General features: G+C 35.9%; 1 protein-coding gene across 1 annotated transcript in view; it reads left to right on the forward strand.

Moving 5' to 3' along the window:
- The first annotated feature begins 216 nt into the window (after window positions 1-216).
- Window positions 217-22,116, forward strand: part of LOC114469371 (ras GTPase-activating protein 1-like) — a 29,527-nt gene continuing 7,627 nt past the window's right edge. Inside the window, 9 exon segments of the mRNA XM_028456866.1 lie at window positions 217-764; window positions 13,821-13,973; window positions 16,465-16,600; window positions 17,699-17,769; window positions 18,256-18,373; window positions 18,498-18,529; window positions 19,816-19,868; window positions 19,999-20,149; window positions 20,939-21,017. Coding sequence (XP_028312667.1) covers window positions 217-764; window positions 13,821-13,973; window positions 16,465-16,600; window positions 17,699-17,769; window positions 18,256-18,373; window positions 18,498-18,529; window positions 19,816-19,868; window positions 19,999-20,149; window positions 20,939-21,017 — 1,341 coding nt within the window.

Genomic DNA, 22,116 nt, shown 5'->3' on the forward strand with positions numbered 1-22,116 from the left:
ACCGTTAGACAAGCGAGCGAATGCGAGGTACAGCTAACGCACGCTAGCGCTGCCGAGTGAGCCAAGTTAGCTGTCGGCTAATGCTAGCGGGCAAGCTACACGCCTCTCGGAGAAACTTTTGTTAGTGTTGTCCCCGTCAGCCCAAACGCTGAAGGACTACTGTGATTACGGAGGGGAAGGGCGGGTTCCCTTCTGGACTTTTTTCCCCTCTCTAACATGATGGCTGCGGAGGTCAGCAGTGAGGAGACGGGCTCGGTCACGGCAGGGACAGGGGTGGCAGGCGGAGGAGGCCCGGAGACGGCCCCTTTTCCCTACTATCCCAAACCGAGCAGAGTGCGAGTCACTGATCTGGGACAAGGGCCGGTACCAGCCCACCGCCAGCTTTCCAACACCTCCCCGGACTCGCTGCCAGACATGAGTATGATCTACCCCATGTCCGGTGCGGATGTGACCGGAGCGGTGCTGTCCGCTGCAGGGAGTGGCGGACTAGGGGGTGGAGGACACTCTGTTTTCCAAGCGACAAGCTCAGGGACAGTGGGTGCCATGTGCAGCTCTCCAGGCTCGGACGGTCCAGTCAGCCGGATCTCACCCACATCAACAGGCCCGGATGGACCTAGTGTCTTCCCCCCGCTGCCACCACCCCCTCCTCCACCTCCGGTCTGCGGGGGTTACGGAGGCACCATGGATGAAAGCGACATGCAGGATGGGCCGGAATACGAGGAAGAAGAGGCGGTGTTTTCCCTCTCTGCACCGCCCTCTGACCAGTAAGTATGCTTCTAGTAACACAATCCCCTTGTTCGTGGCTCCGCAAACATCACCATTTATATTCTAACATTCTGCAGTTTTAAAAGCTCTGCTTCTTTACCACCCGTTCACGTGCACCTTAGGTCAGGATTTTAGTGTTGCTGTTGCAGGTTTATGTGGAACTGAATCAGCTCTTTGCTTTCTAGTGCTTTTTAAAAGAATTTTTTTTTACTAGATTTTGATTTTGATTATTATTATTATTATTATTATTATTATTATTATTATTATTATTATTATTATTATTATTGTTTACAAATTATCTTTAAAAATGAAGCTATGAAATGGGAAATATACTGTAGTTACCTTAGTGTGTATTCCAACTTTCCGTTAAACCACATGTGTCAAACTCAAGGCCTGGGGGTCCAAATCCGGCCCTTCACAGCATCAAATTCGGCCTGCTTGAGAAAGTAAAAAAATAATAGATAAAACATTTTGTAAATTACCAACTAAAGAAGTCATAGATATCTCAGCCTCTCCAAATGCAACAATTCAGTTACAGTTGGGGGTGTCCCGATGCAATATTGATATTGGTCTGATATCAGCCAGAAAACGAACATTTGATTTTTTCGGACTGCATCTAAAATATCCGATATAAGCTCTCCGATAAGTTTTTGTTGTTTAGTCCCCGCCCTCAGTTGTTCCCACCATATACTGACAGTAAAGAACAACTGAAGTGAACTTGAATTGTGTGCACTTTAAAAGTATAATGTAACATCACTTTTCTAACATTCCACACAACAAATGAGTAATAAAAGCATGTATGACTCGTGCTGATATCAGTTCGATATCGGTATCAACCAATACGCAAGGCTGCAATATCGGTATCGTATCTGAAGTGAAAAAGTTGTATTGGTACATCTCTAATTACAATACACAATAATTTGCAGAGCTCACTTTTCCAGTTTTTATGTCACATGATGAATTGTTGAAAGGACTCTCAATTTTTCCAAAGTATGGCAAAATTTCCTCAAATTACTCCACGTAATTTCCCCAAATTCTAAAACAAAACAAAAAAAAATCAGGTAAATTGCAAACCAGGGCACATTAATGTTGAATTTGCTAATTTTCCCACCTCAACTCTGTGGCCCGTCTATTGCCCATTTAAGCTTAAACTGGTCCGTGTTTGGCCACTGAACTAAATTGATTTTGACACCCCTCCTGTAAGCTATCAGGCAATACCTTGAGCTTTAATCATAAGGCATATGTTCTAACTAGGGATGTCTCGATTATTCATTTGAAATGACCGATTCTATACCGATATAAATCCGATATATCAGCATGATCATCACACTTTTTTTTATTACTTCTTTTGTAGTGTGGGATGTTAGAAAAGTGATATTACTCAGAGAAAAACTGACTGATTTATTATTAACTGATAGGTAGGTAACATCCATTTTAACTTTAAACATGAGAATAATCTACAATTCATTAAAACATACCAAAAATAAATTGGAATGAATATGTCCAACAAAAACGAAAAAAATAAAGTGCAAAATAACCACAAGTGTAACATAAACATACAAATATTCTACAATTGGATAGAATAAAATAGAAGACCCTGACAAATAACCTCAATAATTAACCAATAACAAACACATTATGTATTGTAGTAGTGCTTGTATTGGAGATTTTAGATGCAGGCCGATATAATCCAATACCTATTTTTTTGCTGATATCAATATTGGATCAGGATGTCCTTACTAAATAACAAGCTGTGCAAATGCATGGATTTAGCACAGAATCCCAATATTTCTTCAAAACTTTTGGTTTGAATTAAATGATATCACATTGTCAACTTAATCTTAGCAACTATAGGATCACATAGTTGGCAAACCTTTGGCAAAAAAGCTTGTATTTTTAAAACAGTATGTGCATTGATTTTCTCACATCCTATCTTGCAAAATACAACAAACCCAATAGGAAAAAGATGTTTAAAATTGCGGAATACTTAAAAAAAAAAAATATTTTTAAAAGAAAAATACAGGGCTATCAAATGAAGGTGGTGATATCTTTGGTTAAAAATGTGTTTTAAGAGTACATTTTTAAGTTTTATTCATTTTTATTAACCAAGATCAATAAGGGAAAACACATGACTTAATTTGTAGTTTGGCCTACAGGAAACACAACCGTGTGTTATGTTATCCTTGAGCTTAATGAAGTATATTGTAGACTATTTACGATTATACCCTTACAAATTCACAGAAGAATGTTAATGAAATTAAATATTCTCTGGTGTGTGGACTGCGTTTAATGCAACCCAAAATCAAAACATAAAAACTGGCCTTTTCATGTTGGATCATTTCATTTAAACACAATAACACATCATTGCCTTTCTTAAATCATGCACAGAACCCAACTGTTTTCATGTGATACTTAATTGGAAAGATCACATTGACTACAAACAGACTTGTATTCAAATGTATTTCCATTTGAAGAATTTATCAAACATTCTGGCATGAATTATTAATGAGTCCCTCTTGCATGTAAAAAAAATGGTACATTTACATATTTTGCTTGCACACTACAAACCTTATTTTACTGTACTTGGACTACTATACAGCTGCTGATATCTGCATAGAAACACTACTTCTGTATGAGTATTTAAACAGCAGTTATTTTGTCCCAAATCCTTCTTACGTTTTTTTTTTAGATGTATCTATTCAAAAAGTAGAAATGAAAAAAAATCTCTCCTGTTTTGCTGTAAGGTGCTGTGATTAGATAGCAACAAGAACACCAACATGGCAAGTCCACCAGGAGTATAGTATTATTATAGCACTCTATCTTCCAATATAGACATTTCTAGGTTATCCTCACGCATGCATACAAACATGTGTTAACATTGAATGTGTGCTAGTTTTTTAATAACCTAAATACAGCACTCCCATTCATTATAGTCACTTTAGAGAACTGCTGAGCTTTGTCATTTCAAGCCCTCATACTGTCAGATATGGAAGCGACTGGCCTTAGATTGTGGAATCAGCTTTTATGTTAGGGCTCACACTATATATACAGTATCTCACTGTCAGATTATTGCAGTGGAAGGACAGACTTTCACTCATAAAACTGACATGGACTTAAATGCACTCATTATGGGCATCTACCATACACTGCTAGTGTGAAGGTGCTCGTTTTACCAAAGAAGTGGTATCTTCCTCAGGATTTGTAATAGCTGGTCAGTTCATCAGATATCAATGTTACAAGTGAGGCAGTGGAACCATAAATGGAGAATAAGTAAAGTGTATTAAATTTGCTTTGTTTCCAAATGAGTTTTGTGACAATCTTAACAATATATCTTGGTGAGAATGACACATTTTAAAGGCTTTTCCCCTCCATAGTGCTCTCAGATGATTGACTTAACTGTATGTATAGCATAATGTTGGCTAGGGCTGACTCGATCAGTAAATTAATGATGATGGTGATCTATTTCAATGTTGTCATGTTTTTAAATCCTGCATTCTCATCTATCTATTAATCTTTTGGACTGACTCATCGTGTTTTGGTCTTTGTTTGCTGGGGCCTGTTCCGGTTAACAGGGGGTGGAGGCCAGGGTATGGTAGGGTTAGTTTCTAGTGATATTATCTCGTTAAGCTGCTCTAAGGTCCATTTTCTGAATGCTTACATAAGTTCATTATGATAAGTGCTGTCATGTGAAAGTCTATTGGGATCAGATAAGTGAGGTCAGACTTCATTGGCTCTCTTTCTTTCCTTCGTGGCGCGTCGCTCAACTTCATGTGCTGGCAAGAATGAAGAGAAATATTGTAAGGTGTTTTTGGAAAGGTTACAAATATTATTTTTCAGTAATCCACGGCCATAAAGGAGTTGTGTAATGATGCTTTCATTCAGAATCACTAGTGTCAACAATAGATGATTCCCAATCTGTTGCACTCAAAATGACAGTATATAAATATAGATTAGTGGCATAGATTGTTCTTACTCGATGGCATTAATCTGAGCTAAGCAGTCAAATCTATTTATCTGCATGGAAACACTAACATTACAGGTAAGATCACATGCTGTACATTTGTGATGCTTTTCCTTCCTGACTCATTCGCATTAATGCAGCACTTGTCCCAGAATTTACAAATGACTGTTTCTTACCACAGTAATGTAAATTTAGCACAACTTTCTAGTCGGGCTGCGCGGTATGACCAAAAATGTATATCACAGTATTTTTCTAAATTCTCACAGTTTCACGGTATATGATGGTATTTTTTTTCATGCATAATCAGGTGTTCACAGCATTTTCTACTGGTTGAGAATCAGAATCAGAAAAGTTTATTTTGCCGAGTACAGTTTTAGAAAAAATAAACAGCACATGGAATTTGACTTGGCTGTCGGTGCGCGGAACAAAAAAACAAAAACACAACCAGCAGCTATAATAGTAATAGTGATAAATATAAGGATAAGGGATAAATAAAGGATAGAGGATAAAGAAAGATAAAAAACAAGAGAGCGGAATTACTGCAGTAGATTGACTTAGGATGGTCTATTTTACTGTCATGATGAGTGAATATTGAGAATACTGCCACACTAGTCGTAATTCAAGTTTGCAGCAGCAGCCCAATGGCTCTTTGCCACGCTAGCTTAGCTTTAGCATCAGCTTGATTGCTAGCTTTATATTCTGCATACTCAGTGGTGTGGTGGTTTCTTATGGTGAAAAATGTAGCGTTTTGTTTGCAGCTCCACCAGGACTTATTTCTGCATTATAGGAATTACAAATTGCGATCCTTTGCTCTCTTTTTATGTGTATTACTGCCGACATGCTAAGCTAACCTTGCCTCCGTGTCCGTGAGTGTTGTTCTCCTGTAGCAGAAGCATCCCCACGCAGACAAATGCTCACATGCAGTTTCAGAGCTTTCAATTGTGTCTTTCTTATCCATTTACATGTGTGATTTACACTTATGATTTCAACTAACACCAGAGCGCTACTGTTTACCTTCTTTTTTAGAAGTGTAACGTTGAAAAGGGTCCAGTCTGAAATGCGGCGTAGCGTTCCGAAAGTTGTGTAATCAAATACACTGCTCCACCGGTATATTAAAAATTCATATCATAATGAAAATATATACCATAATTCGGAATGAACCGGGTATACCGCCCAGCCCTACTTTGTAGATTGGTTATGTATTCCTCCTTAACACTTGCGGGTGTTGTTGCTGATAAACCATATGGCACATCTACATCATTCATAAACCAAAGCTCCAATACTCTTATCAGAAATTCCCACTGATGACAGCTTGATATAATGTGTTGTGTTAAATATTGTACATTACTGCTAACACTTGAAACCCCTGGCCTGTTCCTGAGCTTAAACAAACAGCGTATTGGGAAATGAGTTGTCGATTTTGAGTTTCCACGAAGATTAGAGGGGATTTTGAGTCATAAAGGGTTTCCCTGAGGAGGTTGTGGTAGGAGAAAGGAAAAAGGGGGAGAGAAAAGTTGGATTTGAAGATCAGTGGCTCTGGTGTGAACGAGTTTACCAGATTTATTCGATAGCTGTAGAAGCATGTGTCCTGCTGTATGACTAGCTTAGGACCTGCGTTAGCTAACGGTTCTTTATGATGGGATGGAAAGACGAAAATGCTGAAACTTTGAATTGCGTTACATAGTGGATTCCTAATGGAGTCTTGTTGTACCACTCACAAGAAATGTAACCATGAATAAGCCAATCATTCTTTTTCTCACATTTTCTCCACCTGTGCTAAATATGATGGTAGGTTGATGCAGGTTCCTCCCTTCACACCTGTTATAGTAGCAGAGGAGGCACATGTGCAGGTCAGTTCCTATATTCACTGACTGAACTACAGCTCTAGCATGTATCAACTCAAGATCTGTGTTGTGCATTGATAAGACTGAGCCTCAGGCTTTCATGAATTTAAATGTTACACAATGTCCTGTCATGCTCTTCCAATACCAATGCTACCTAGCCTTTTCTGTTCTACATCCTGTTTTTTTTTTTTTTTAGATTTTTGAACTATTCATTTTGGCTTTAACAGGATCCTCAGAAGCATTTAAATTGCATTTGACAACATTATGAAATAGGCGCAACAAATGAAATGTAACATTTTTTAGCTGTAGTAAATAATGTAATGCTTGTAACTATGTTTTGATGCCAATATCAGATGAGGGCGTAAACTAATATAGCAGTAGCTTCTTTTAAACATCAAGCAAAAATAGTAGAACATTATTCAGTAAGTAATAATGAAATTTCTCTATTCAGTTAAGTTTCCATATTCATGTTAAAATGCTTATAAAATAAAACAATGTTTTGAAATATTTAGAATTACAAGAAGGTACATCGTATTCTATGCCTCATAGTTTACCAATATGTTTTTTATTTTTATAAACAAATACATTGACAAATTTCACTTTTGACCCATGTTTACTGGTTCTTGTAATTATTACTCTCTGCCTTAATTTAGAATCAATGCGTTTTGCAAAGAAAAACAATAAACTTGAGTCTGACCTGTCATTACTTTTTGATAAGTTTGCTGCTTTTAATAGATCCTCTCCTTGAGCTGCTGCTGCTGCTGTATAAAGTGCTACAACTGTTCCACCATTTGGTTTCTCTGTATCTGAAAGAAAACTGGCCTCTGCTTGTCAAAAATTTTAAAGAATGACGATTTGAAAAAAGACTGGATGAATAAGATTTTACTTTGAGGGAAGTCTTAAACTGCTCAGGAATTCACATGACACTCTCGTGAAAAAACAATTGCCAGTTATTAATGTCAAAAATAGTTACAATGTTATGATTTTTGAAATAATGGAGCAGATGATGTGATGATGGGGTTGCAATTTAGATTAGCAGGAAATGTATTCACATGATACATGATGAAATATAATCTTATCTTAACTTCTTTTTTCTGATCTTGAATTGAGATGAAAATATAAGCATTTCAAGGAGGTGTACTTGAATAGAAACTTCTTATTTGGTCATGACATCTAGTGTAGTAGTTGTCCAGTGCATTATCCCTCGAAACATCTTTATGACCAAAAGTGATATTTTGGGTGTTTTTATTTGTTTGGCGCTCAATATTCTGGTGATTTTAAAGGCTAGCTGTATGATATTGTGCCACTATTGTTTTTTTCATTTTTATTTGCTTAATTCCAAAATGCTGTGTATTGGAAGTGTAAAGAGAAAGAGATATGCCTCATACTTACACTTAATAACTCCGTGACCAAATTTGCCCCATTGACTCTTATTGACATATTTTTTTATATACTGTAACTGTAATCATGTCACATCATAATGCTTCTTTATATTAATACTCAATAGATAAAAAAAGTCATCATTTGTCTACAGTCTTATTTTGTAAAATGAATCATATCGTGAATCCCAGTATCGTGAATCGAATCATATCTGGAGTTGAGTGAATTATTACATCCCTAGTATACACACATAAATTACAGTAGGTTTAGTTTGTTTCCTATACCAGCGGTAAAAAATGTCTAGTAAATCTGTTATTGATATTAGTCTACTAAAATTGCTTGGTATTTTAGTCGACTGAAATAAGACTGAAATTAAAACAAATCAAATGACAATCTTCGACTAAAACTAAAAATAATTTTAGTCAAAAGACTAAGACTAAAATTTCTTGTCAAAACTGGTCTGAAGTTAAAAAAAAAATCATAATAGAGTACATTTTTCTGGCACTTTTTTGAGATGGACCATTTGTGTACAAATGTATAAATGTAAAGGAGTGCACAAGGGTTAAAGACTAATGAGCAGCATGCTGAGGATGATGTGTGCCTTTATGCGTAAGAAAAGAGGAGAGAGTAATAATGTAAAAGGAGGATTACACCAGAGCGACAAACACAAGCCTGTAGTCTGCCTTAGTAGCTGAACCATCAACCTCTTCAGTAAACTTTCCAAGCGTAACAAAGCCTAATCAATTGACATCAAATGAATATTCATCACCTCTTATCGCATGTAGGGCAGTCTTGAATCTCCATCTCTTCCTGTTTTGTTTTTTTTAACTCCATGGATGTGTTGCTCATTGACCCCTAATCACAGGAGATGACTGAATCAGGGCTGTAGCGGGGTCACATCATCATGCCTTCTATGGATTTATTGTTGCAATTGCTGCACTTTCCACATCGAAGCTCACAGTTTTTGCCAGGCCAGCAGCAGTATCATTGGAGCGGATGCACCTTGTGAGACCACGAGATGGGAGGTAGATGCATCAGAGGGTAAACTCTGCGTAAGTAGGGCAGCAAATCACCCGGCAAGCTTATTTTACACAGCTTTGTCAGGTTTTAGTTTTTTTTATGCTGTTAAAATACTACTTTTGCTGCTCAAAAAGGACCTAAAACCCATCCACATCCTAATGTTGTTTATAAACATAGTATGAGTTTGTTGTAATTGAAAAATATGTAATTTTTAATGGTGATGTACATGATTTTAAAGGTCCCTGATGTCAACACAATTGTATTTTATTTTTGTACAATATTTTCCATGACGTATGACCTGCAAACACACTTTTTATGTTGAAGGGTAAAAAGTGAGACATAATTAAATGTGATATTTCCACAAAGGCAGCCAAAAGATTTCTATTTTGGCCTGAAAATGTCAGCTACAGCAGTGTTTTTCAAATGGAGGGCAAGTGACAGTGGACAATTTAAAATTAACAAATGAAAGTGTTAAAAATATGGGGTTTTGTATTGTTTATTTTAATTTTAAAATGATAATCATAATAATAAAGGTTGTTGAAAGCATGAACTAAACAGTGATGACAGGAAATGATAAAAACTAAATAAATAAATCTATTCAGTAGTAGGACTGAACAATGAATTGCATTTGCGATATTGCGATATAAAACGCAATTTTCTAATCACAAAAGCCGCTAAATCAACTTTTCTGTGCTTTAAACATGATAAAAATGCTATTAGGGCTTCATACACATGCCCAAAGTGTTTCTTTCATTGATTCCCTCAATCGTTAGTTAGAGGGGGATTTGCTCTTTTCTTACTGCAGGGTGAGTCCAAACACCTCGCTCCAATTCGATGATGCTTTCCCACTTTGATGATGAATTCGACGCAGCACTGAGCTGGAGAAGCTGCGCCTCATGGAGGCCCAGCCCCCACGCTCTGCCTCGTGTTTATTAAGCAGCATGACCTCGGCTACGGAGTGGGTGGGAGGAGGGCGGTCCGTCCTCTGGCTCTACGTCACCATGCGGGGAGGAGGAAGTCAGTGTCCCGTCTATTGACAAGCCCACTCATGAATATGCATAAGTAGGCCGCAAATAAGCCTGTTTGTGTAGAGTTGCTCAGAAAGTGTCTTTTCAGAGGCTAAAACTCTGGAAAACAGAGTTTGGGAAAATAAACCTCAAATACTATGTTTTTGGTGTTCTTAGAACAATTGGAGATGGGTGAAAAATAGCATGACATGGGACCTTTAATTGAATATATATATTTATGTTTAAATAAATCTGAAATTGTTTATTATGAAACAGATTGATTCATTGCTTGTGTCCATTGAAAATTACATGACAATTACATGACAAGCAGTCCCTGAAAAAATACTCATATTAAATCGCAATATTGAGGAAAAAAATCGCAATTAGATTATTTTCTAAAATTGTTCAGCTCTATTCAGGAGGCACTAAATAATGTTTCATTCCACCTATTTAGAAGGATTATTTAAAATGTGTGTTATCACTAATTAATTAAATCATTATGCTCTATAGTTGTTTTTTCATAGTCTTCTGAAAAAAATGTTGTTGTCGGACAAATTTAGTAATAAGAAAAAGGGGGTATTTGAGCCTAAAAAGTTTGAGAAACACTGAGCTACGGTCTTGGGAAGGCTCCTTTCAAAATGTAATCAGTTACAGATTACGTGCCCAAAATTTAATGTGTAATATAATCCCTTACATTACTTAATCTGAGTACTGTAATCTGATTACTTGGGTTACTTCCACATTAAATTATATTTTTTTAAGTGTAGGAATGCGGCTATCTTTGAGAAGAATAAAGAGAAATATTGTAAATACATCCTCTATCGATGCTGATGGTGACATTCTTTACAGTAATAACACACACTCATAATAATAATCATCTGTTTTAAATGTAATGTGTGAAGTCTACTACTAGTCTATTCAACAAACCATGTTCCCACATCATAAATGACTTGGTTCGTAAGGAAATACAGACAATAGCACTAACTGTAGAGTCGACAAAAGGCTGTCTGTAACTAACTGCACATTAATAAGTAGGTAGAAATTAGGGACTTTGCTAACTGACTATTATCCTTTTTGACGAGTCTATTACACAAGGTTTTTCTAGAACAGTTAAAATTAAGCACTTAAATAATTGACAAGGTCATAACACTGTCTTCAATAGTATTGTGTGTATTTAATATTTTTCTGAAAACATCCTCTGCATAACTTGTTTACTGAAATTTGATACTAATGACAAACAACCAGAGGTTTACATCAATTTTTTTTAACTTTTACTGATTTTTAGAGCAACCCAAAGCAGCACAAGTTGTCATTTTGACTGAAAAAGCTGCTCAATGATCCTGAATGCTTCACCTCCTATACAACTCAATACACTAAAGGGTGGATTCGCATCATCAATGACGTCATTTCAACATGGCGGCGCACAGGGTAAAGCAGTCCCAGTTTTAAAAGGCAATGAAACGAATATGGAGCAAAATATTATGTTTTGTTAGGCATAGATCTTCTAATAAGCACATTTCAAAGGTTTTAGGCCACATTTGTAAAAACAGTGGAGGATCCTTTTAATAGTTTGATGTATTTATGTGACTCACTGTTACAAAATCCAAATACTATGAAACAATTTTAACTGAAATAATCTTTTAATTTGTAATAAGGGTGGCCTAGCGTTAAAGTAAATGGAGCACTTTTGGAGCATAATGTAATTTTTAGGGCCTTTGCCCTCAGGCTTCTATTTTGTCATCATGCCTAACTGACTGGGCTCGGGCATGTTGAATTTCTGCAGCGTGCACTGATATTGTACCTGACAGAATGGCACAGTTACTGAATATGGAACGAGTTTTGTCCTTTTCTTCTGTGTTAGTTACACAAAAAGTATATCCTGTGTAAAATAAGGTGTTTGTCCAGTTGTTAAGGTGATAATGCTATGGGTGATAATAATAATAGTAATAATAATAATAATAATAATAATAATAATAATAATAATAATAATCCAGACTGACTATTTTTGCAACAACAAACATTAGTTTTTCTAAGGCAGTTTGAATGAGAATGAGAATGGTGCGGAAGAAGGTAAAAAGCTTGAGCTCAGATGTAGTTGTGTAGAGCACTGTGCTGCTGGCTGGTCATGTACGGACATGACGGGGCATTCCACAGCACTGTATCCCATCACCACTCTTATGGCTGTTTAACACCCCTCACAGACTTGAATCTTTTTAGCATACTGCCATTAAGCTACAAAAATGTACCGGTAGTTACCGTAAGTATTTAGTCAGGTAGTAATATTTTCTACAAACATGCACGATTGATTGGCACTCTGAATTTAGATTTATTTTAATGCTGCGTAATACAGCTGGTTTATATCTTATATATCTTCTTTTACTGCATTTTTAACTGACAATCAGCACTTATTATTTAAGGATTCATTCTAGTAATATAGTTATTATTTAACTTGATGAATGATTTGGTCAATACTCAGTATTACTGTGTCTCAGGTAAAGCAGCCAAAGCACTGTGTAGCACCATATTGTGTTTAACAAATGCAGAGGTGAAAGTAATGGATTACAAGTACGCACGTTACTGTAATTGAGTTGCTTTTTATTGAGTACTTGTACTTTTTTGAGTATATTTCTAAATCAGTCATTTTACTTATACTTAGCTACGTTTTAGAAGAAGTAATTTGTTACATTTCTGCATCCAACAGTTACTGAGTAAATTTAAATTTTTAGTTTTAAAATGATTAACGGACATTATGAAACTACAAAAAAATGAAATGACAGACAACAATTAAATGTATCACATCATAGCCAACCAACCAGATTAAACATATTGCACTGCACCAAAACACCATTGAATGACGGTTATTTTCTAAGTTTTGGCGTTCATAAATGTAGCTTGATAATTTTTTTAAATTTTGAATTAAATTCTTTGGTATTATTTTATTTAAAAAATATACTTGTACATTTTGGCGAAGCATTTATTTTATATTAGGGATAGACCAATTTTTTAGGGCCGATACCGATTTTTTTCCATCAGCCTTAGCCGATGACCGATACGGACTGCCAATTTTCTTGAGCCGATATTTGGAGCCAATACTACTTTTTCCCCCTCGATTTACATCATAAAAATTACACAATGATGATAACAAATGGTACGAGTCTCAATTTGAAAAAAAAGGAACATTTATTGAAATGAACAAAGGTGAGGTAGAACGACAACAAGTAAAAAAATATTTAACAAATTTTAAAAAACAGGTGATGTAGAACAAGTAAAACATACTGTATTTCTGCTCTCTGTAAATAATGCGAATCGGCGAATACAGCATCGGCTGATGTATCGGTCAATCACTTTTTTATACCGATGCCTTTGTGGAAAAATAGATTAGGTTCCAATTGTGCTAAATTTGGTCTCTTTCTATTTAAGTTTATACATGAGATGTTTACTGTATGCAAGAGAACCGTGGCAAGATTTATTACCAAATATAAACAAGGGGGGTGAAAGTAACTTGTAACTTTTACTTTGAGTCCTTTTTAATTAAGCTACTTTTTTTTTTTTTACTTGTACTTGAATATTTTATATATGACTTACTTGTACTTGTACTTAAGTACTATTTCAGGCGAGTAACAGTACTTCTACTTGAGTAGGATATATCAGTACTTTTTACACCTTTTTACATCAGTACCTTTTTACGCTGAACTAATGTGAGTCACTCAGCTGTTCCTTGTAGTTGTTGCAGAGTTTAACGTCTGTACATTTGAGTACATGCTGTATATTTCTGCTCCATTTCAGCTGTAGGGCATCTTGCAAACATTGTAAGGACTTCCACCTTGTCTGTGTGTCTTTTAGGTGGTATCATGGTAAGCTAGACAGAACCATCGCAGAGGAGCGTCTGCGCCAGGCCCGCACTCCTGGCAGCTACCTCATCAGGGAGAGTGACCGCCGGCCCGGTTCATTTGTCCTGTCGTTTCTCAGCATGACCAATGTGGTCAACCACTTCAGGTGGGTCAAAGAACCAACGATCCACGCACGGTAACAAAACACTGTCAAAATGAACAGCAATAGCTGAATTTCTTCAGGGTTCCCATGGATCCTTAAAAAGTCTTAAAAGGCATTCAATTCATAAGTCTAAAAAAAAGGCATTGTCATTAAAATGTCCTAAATCAATGTTTCAAAAGTTTTAAATTTTAACACAAGTAAGATTTCATGATTGTACCATAATTAGTCTGACTCGTTTTCTGAAAAATGTATAAACAACATGGGAAAATGTAAATATAACGAAAATTTCCTGTCCAACAAAGATTTTTCTCAATGGCTTTTCTTAATGGTTTTTATTTTTTGTATTTTTACTGTTGTTTTATAGATTTTCTGCCTATTTTTGTAGTTATCTTGTGTTTTTGGAGTGATTTTGATTATTTTAGTCTTTTTTGTGTATTTTTGTGTGTTTACTTTGGGGGCCACCAGTTGCACATCTGCACTAGAAAGAAATTAACCTAACCCTTTGTAGTTGATGTGGCATTTTTTCCCCAATTGTGTTTACTGTGAAGTTTGTCTTAAATTTAATTTCAAATGGCAATAAAAAGTCTTGAATTTAATCTGACTAAAGCTGTAAGGAACCCTGTTCTTCTTCATTTAAATACGTAACATAGATAAACACTGGCCACTATAGACTGGGAACACACATTTTATCTATTTAACATGCAGTCATCTTGGCTGCGTCTGAATAGTCTTTCCTATCTCCTTTCCTATCCACTTTTCCATGACCCTGTGGATGATGTCACAAGGTTTAGGAAAGGTGTTTGGAGAGGAGTTAGGAAATGGCCATCACGTTTGTTTTGACAATCAGACGCACTTCAACTAGGTGATGTAATAATCTGACGGTCGCGAAGTTTAGTGACATCTGCCATGGTGAAAAAACTACAAATTTACTACTAAAAGCACATTTATAACAAATTCTGCTGATATAGTCTCAAATATCACACGGTTTGAATGTAAATCAAAAGAAACTTCTTCTGTCAGTGATTCAATTGTTCTGGATGATCAATTTAGTATGTAACCAGGTTTGAACTAAACAAGTGACAAAATTTGAAAGAGTATCTGAATGTCCCTTATTGTTGTCGTTCTGTGAAATAATTCCTCACATAAAGCAGAAAAATGTTGGTCTTTTTGTTTTTACTGGGTCCTTTACAGTGATCTGGCCATTCTGTAGGTGTTAAATGTTGGTTTGTTGTTGTTGTTTTTTTTTTTAAGCCCTTATTTTAACTCCAGCATTTTATGTCACATACTAAAATATGTTACTCATTTAAAATGTTTTGAAACAATTAAACAGCAATTTTCTAGATTTGTCTATAACAGTATTAAAATTCCCATTAGAACTACTGGTACATGATAATGTGGCTAAAGACTTAACAAAGATAAAACTATTCAAATATTTACGACTTTAGTCAATTAGTCAAATCAATTACAATACCTCTTTAACTGTAGGAGTAACTTCATGTTTAGTTGTGGGACATTTTAGATGAGCTAGTCAGAAGTAAGCTCCACGTGTGAAGGCAGATGTAGGGCTTAGTACAGTGTTTCTCAAATGGGCGTACACAATGGCATTACATGGGATACTTGGGAGAGAGAGTGCAACATTAACAAATATAATCATTAACAATATTGGGTTTTATAATGTACATTTTTTTAGTTAAAAATTCTAATCATACTAAATATTACCAGCAACTCACAAAAAGACAACAAAAAACACAAAATAAGAGAAAGATTTACTGAATTTTAAAAAAACAAACAGCATACACAAAATGACACCAAAAACACACGCACTAAGAGAGAAAAATACTTACTATTACCAGCAACATGCAGAATGACTACAAAGACACAGTAAATAAGAGAAAAATACATAAGATCACTACAAAAATAAAAAAAACCAGAGAAACATACAAAAAGACATAAGAAACCACCAAACACTGAGAGAATAATCTAAATAATACCAACACACAACGACAACAAAAACACATAAAATAAGAGAAACATCTACTGAATAATAAAAAAGACAAACAACAACAAAATACACAAAATGATAGAAATGATCTTGATTAGAATGTTCTAATGTTGTAGTCGGACAATGGAGGTACTTGTTTTGGATTCAGAAATAAGAGAAAGAGGGTACGTTTGAGAAACACTGTTTTAGTAGATCTCCTCAGGTTAAGAATATTAACTAAATTATTGGGAATTAATTTGACTGAAATGATAAATGACTCTGAAGTTGAGGTTTGATATAAGAAGTCTCCAACAGCCATTAGGTTTGTTTTTTTTTTTTTTTTTTGCATCTAAACCATGTTTCATTGACATGATGACAATTGAGGGAAACTAATACATTGTTTTGATGCAGTGTAAGAAATGGCTAATGGCCCAATTTCCTCTGCCCTTTTGTTGCACTGGCTCCACTGAATTAGAAAATGGACTGTTTATAACCAGTGCTTCCTTCAACCAGGATAATCGCCATGTGTGGAGACTATTATATCGGCGGAAGGCGCTTCTCTTCTCTATCGGACCTGATTGGCTACTACAGCTATGTGTCATGCCTACTAAAAGGAGAGAAACTTCTATCACCAGTTGCACCTCCAGAGGTGGGTCTAATCGTAACGTCCAAGGCCATCCAATACAGATTATATTCTCTTTACTTTTCACAGATTAGGAGAAGATTTGCTTTGTCTTCACAATGCTTTTTACGCATTTCTATATCTTCTCTATCTGTAAAAATGTAACATCCTAGTTTGGTTCTGTTGTGTTTTCTGTTACAAAGGTTGTAAATAATAACATAGTATTCTATCAGTACTGTATGTGTAGAGAACAAAATCATTTATAGCATTGTGTTATATATGATAGGGATGTCCTGATACAACTTCTTCATTTCTGATATGATACTGATATTGCAGCCTTGCGTATCGGCCGATACCGATATTGATCCGATATCTGCATGAATCATACATCATTTTTATTTATTTATTTTTAATAAAAAAAATAATAGTTACCTATTTTGTAGTGTGGAATGTTAGAAAAGGCTTGATCAAGTGATGTCACTCAAACAGAAAACAATAGTCAGCAACAGTAGGTTTGAGAAAAACTGACCCATTTATTATTAAGCAATTGGTTACATACATTTTAACCTTCAACATAATATCTACAGTATTCTAAAATTTAATAAAATAAGTAAATTTAAAAAAATATCGGAGAATCCGGAAATTTTAATTAATGAGGAATATATTAAAACACTGAGGGACAGGAAAGGATACTTATGTTTTGCTTAAGGATAGATAGAAACAAACATTTCTAATATCTCTGATGACTTAGCATAAGCCTAAATGCTGAAATATTTGCACTTTGGCCACTAATAGATTTTATTTATTGTATTGTAAGAAAAAGATTGTCATTCTCGTGCTTTTTGTACATCCATCCGTTACTTTTCTCTCATTTCTCTAATTTTTTCTCTCATTTCTTTTGCCTTAAACCACTCTGTAGACTGCCTGCAGGCAGTCTACAGAGTGGTTTAAGGCAAAGCTTGAGCTTTTGCTAATTATGTTTTGAACTGGGTGGAAGTACTCCCAGTGGGATTTGCAGTGGAATACACGATTTTGTAAAAAATAATTGGGCCGTTTAGCATCAGTGGGGTTTCCGAGTGCTAGGGCTGACGATCCTTTGTTTTCTTTGTGTGCGTGATTCCAAAGCCTGTAGAAGACCGGAGGAGAGTCAGGGCTATACTGCCATACACCAAAGTGCCAGATACTGATGAGATCAGGTAAGCATCACTACGTTCTCCCTAAATAACACCTTCATTTGAAAATAATAAATTTTTGAATATAAATGTTTTGCTACTTTTTCTTTGATTTTTGTAACTTGCCACATAAATGTAGAGAGGAGGTCATAGTATCTGTCACTAAAAGAGAGTTTTCCACCTGCATTAGGCTGTAGTAGGAAATAACGGATGGTTATAGCTATCCCTAAGATTGGATTTTTAATATTTGTCTATAAACTCGATCAGACTGGCAATGTTATGATGACATGGTGTGATGCAATGGAGACACCTGCTGGTGCTTCCCTAGTATTAGCCATTTACTCTTCCTCACTATATTTCTGTTTGTTTTTCTCTCTTTCTTTTTACTGATGAAAATAAAGGACAATGTGACAAGGGAATAATGCGGTGTATAGTGTTTATTTTAGCCCTGTTTTTGCTTTTATCCAAGTGTGCATAGTGGTGTAAAATTGTGTGTTGATGTGTCTTCAGCTTCCTGAAAGAGGACATGTTTATTGTTCACAATGAACTGGAAGACGGCTGGATGTGGGTAACCAACGTTCGTACAGAAGAGCAAGGGCTCATTGTGGAAGACCTCGTGGAGGAGGTGGTAAGTTTACCATGCCATAGAGAGGATAGATGTACATTTTACAGCAAAGAAAGTTTTAAAAGTTTGTGCATAATGTGACATAAACGAGGCCAAAGTCTTAAACAAAGTGCTTGTTTGTTTTCAGGGCCGAGAGGAGGGTCCACATGAGGGAAAAGTGTAAGTCAAGTTGTATTTTTTTGGACGTTTCAATGACTGTGATTTTAATGGTGGCAATATTCAGACATTGTGACCTTTTTACTAAACCTGTAAAAAAGGTTTACTTCTTTTATATGTTCTGCATGCTCTGCTCCGACCAGATCTTTGCCCTTTAAGTTCAGCCTTATTGTTTGCATTTGCACACATGGCCTGGTTTGGTTTAATCTAAAGTACACAAATAAAGTTTCACATTTGCTTTACCAGTTAGAGCTACGTGAGGACACATTGAATGATCTGTTACAAAACGCTTAACCTCACAGATTGATCAGTGGTAGAAAATAATAACATTTTATTCACAATATTATATTGAACCAAGAATACAAGCCAGTCGTTTACTTTGCAGAAACTGTTCTATGTCATTTCACACAAAAAATCTGAAACTTTTACCAATTGTTCTGTGATTATTTAATATTTATTACATAAAGACAAGCTACAATGGCCTCATGTAAAGGATTTTCAAAATCGGCGAGTAGTGAAATAACCCCATAGTTGGAAAGGAAAGAAAGTTGCATGAATAAAAACTATGTTATTTCCCAAGAAAGAGTAATCTTTATATTCCCATATGCAGTTATGGACCAATAAAAATAGTAAAAAAAAAAGTATTTTTTCGGATTTCAAGAGACTTTTATCCAATAACCAATGCATGTATGTGACTAATCATTAGTGATTTAAAAAGTTTGTGTACATAGCATAAAGATGATCAAATTACAGGGAGCTGAGGCATACAGTATGCACAGTTGTTTACTGAAGGCCCAAACATGTTCAAGCCCGAAACCCAGTCAAACTTTTTATTCAAATTTGAGGGGCTGACATGTCCACCAGATAAAATGTATAGCAGATATGTTTGTATATTCTAAGGGAGTAGGTGGAGCTGTACTACTGTAATACTGAATTCCAGTTTCCTAAGTGGTGTAATTTGTGAGATATTGGAAGCTTACAATGGAAGAAAAATGAGGACGCACAAAAAACGACACATTCCCCCCTCACTAATTTGTTCATATCTCAAAAAGTATTCATCCAGTCAAACAAAACATTTACAGTGTGCAGTTTCATTTTTCAGTAACAGTTGGGGAAAATGTTAAAATTGTTTGAGATTGTAGTGTGTGATTTTTTTTTTTTTTTTTTTTTTTTCTTTCTTTTTTTTGGAATTTTATACAATGTATTAAACATAAATATGTATACAAGCCTTTGAGTTTCTTGAAATTTTCTTTTAGTCAGCTTGATTGAATTGTGCTAATCTTCTACAGATGGTATCATGGGAAAATCACCAAACAAGAGGCATACAACCTTCTGATGACAGGTAGTGTTTCTAGCTCTCCATCACTAGGCTCAGCTTTTCCACTACCTATTGATATTTGCAGTAATGCGCAGTGACCATAAAAGCTCATTTCTCCAAACTTGTACATTCTGATCCTCACGTTTTCTTGCAGTCGGACAGGTGTGCAGTTTTCTAGTCCGGCGATCAGACAACACACCAGGGGACTACTCCCTGTTTTTTCGTACCAATGAAAACATCCAAAGGTTTAAGATCTCCCCCACTCCCAACAACCAGTACATGATGGGAGGGAGGTACTATAACAGGTACGTCCACATACCACCACACAGACGTTTATTACGAACATTTGCTATTTTTTTTTTTCTTTCGTCACAGAGTTTTGGCGAGTTTCCTCCATTTGACCAATTTTGACAATTAGGATATCAAAACTTCAGTACTTTTATTAATTTTTTGCTCAAAAATGTCCCCATTCATTTCGATTTGGAATTTCAGCGTTTTAAGATTTTAACTAAAGCAGTTCAGCCATTCTTCAACAGATTTCAACCATTCAACTTTTATAATATTCAGCTGTCTGATGGCTAATGCTAGGTTAATGTTAATGCTAGGCTAATGCTATTGCTAGGTTCATTTTTGGTTAATGTTGTTGCTAGCAAATGCTAATAGTAAAGCTAGGTTAATGTTAATGCTAGGCTAATAATAGGTTTATGTTAATATTTGTCTATTTTCAATGTTAGCTAATGTTAATGCTAATATTAGGTTTATCCTCATGCTAGCTAATGTTAATGTTCATGCTAGTTAATGCTAATTAATGGTAATACTAGGTAATGTTAATGTGAGGTTAATGCTAATGCTAATACTTAATTAATATTAATGCTAGGTAATGCTAATGTTTGCTAATGTTAGTTAATGTTAATGCTAATACTAGGTTAATGTTAATGCTAGCTAATGCTAGGTTAGTGCTTGGTTAATGTTAATGCTTGGCTAATACTTGGCTAATGCGGTGTTCATTGACGAGGGCCAACACCTACATCCTCGTGAAAAGCAAATATTCTAGTTGATGATGATATTGTTGTGCTACATCGTTATCTTTGCAGTGTTGATGACATCATTCGTCATTACAAGAATGAGCAGATTGTTGAGGGATACAACTTGAAAGAACCCGTCTCAGTACAGGTAAGCAAGACTTTAACTGGTGCTGGATTTTAGAGGCTTTTATGGTGAATACTGACAACGAGGAAGAAAAAAGGTCTATATTGACACAAAGTTCCTAATGCGTTCAACCATTTCACATCTGTTCTCTTCACTCTCTGGCCACGGTTACATGATGTTCTTTAATTTGGAATTAGTTATTTCGAATTAAATCATCCGAAATTAAAGTGTTCCGCTTCGTGTTTAGTAATTCCTGATTTGAGGTTTACATGGAAAACCGGTTTATCTGGCTTTATTTAATTCCGCTTTAGGTCTGAGGGTTGGAAAGGGATCTGACAGGGGGCGAACGAGACATATCACGTCTATCAGGAAAAATACAACAAACCTTTTATTGTCGGCTATAACACAGAACACCACACATGAGAACTGTTTTTACCTTGATTTTAGTTTTGAAGCAACAGCTCGACAATAACACATGGTTTCAGTTTGGACTGCGGAGCGGAAGGGAGATAGGAATTAATCACTGTAAAAACCCCAGTAAAACTCTGGAAAACAATCACCAGGAATAAATGTTTTCTCCCTGGTAAAGATAGTAGCTCTAACAACTGGTAAAATGATAAACTGATGATATTACAGCCTGTACATGCAGTATTTACTCCGCCTCCGGGTCCTAGTGCCAGCCGTTCGGTGAAGCCTGTTCCGTTTACCGAGGTCCATGTGTGTTTAATAAGTCCGTGTGAAAGTCTGCATGTTTATGCTTCTGTCCATCCACTCTTTTCATTATATCCATGTCTTATAAGGCTGCTGAGACTGCTGCCTCCGCGACCCGGCCCCAGATATAAGCGAAAGAAAATGGATGGATGGATGGAATTATAAGGCTCCTAATAAATAGTGTTGGCTCTAGTCCGGGCCGCCGGCATCTTGGATTATGTTGTCACCATAGCGTCATCGCCACAAGTCGCGCAAGCGCAGAACGACCCGAATTAACTTAAAGCGGAATTAAGCAAGTTAAGTGTTTACAAGAAAGAGGAATTATTTAATTTGGAATTAAAATCGGAATAAACCAGTTACTTAATTTGGAATTAAATTAGCATTAGGAATTAAGTGTTTAAATGGTCAGTTT

This window comes from Gouania willdenowi, chromosome 9, assembly GCF_900634775.1.
Source record: "Gouania willdenowi chromosome 9, fGouWil2.1, whole genome shotgun sequence".
Classification (NCBI taxonomy): domain Eukaryota; kingdom Metazoa; phylum Chordata; class Actinopteri; order Blenniiformes; family Gobiesocidae; genus Gouania; species Gouania willdenowi.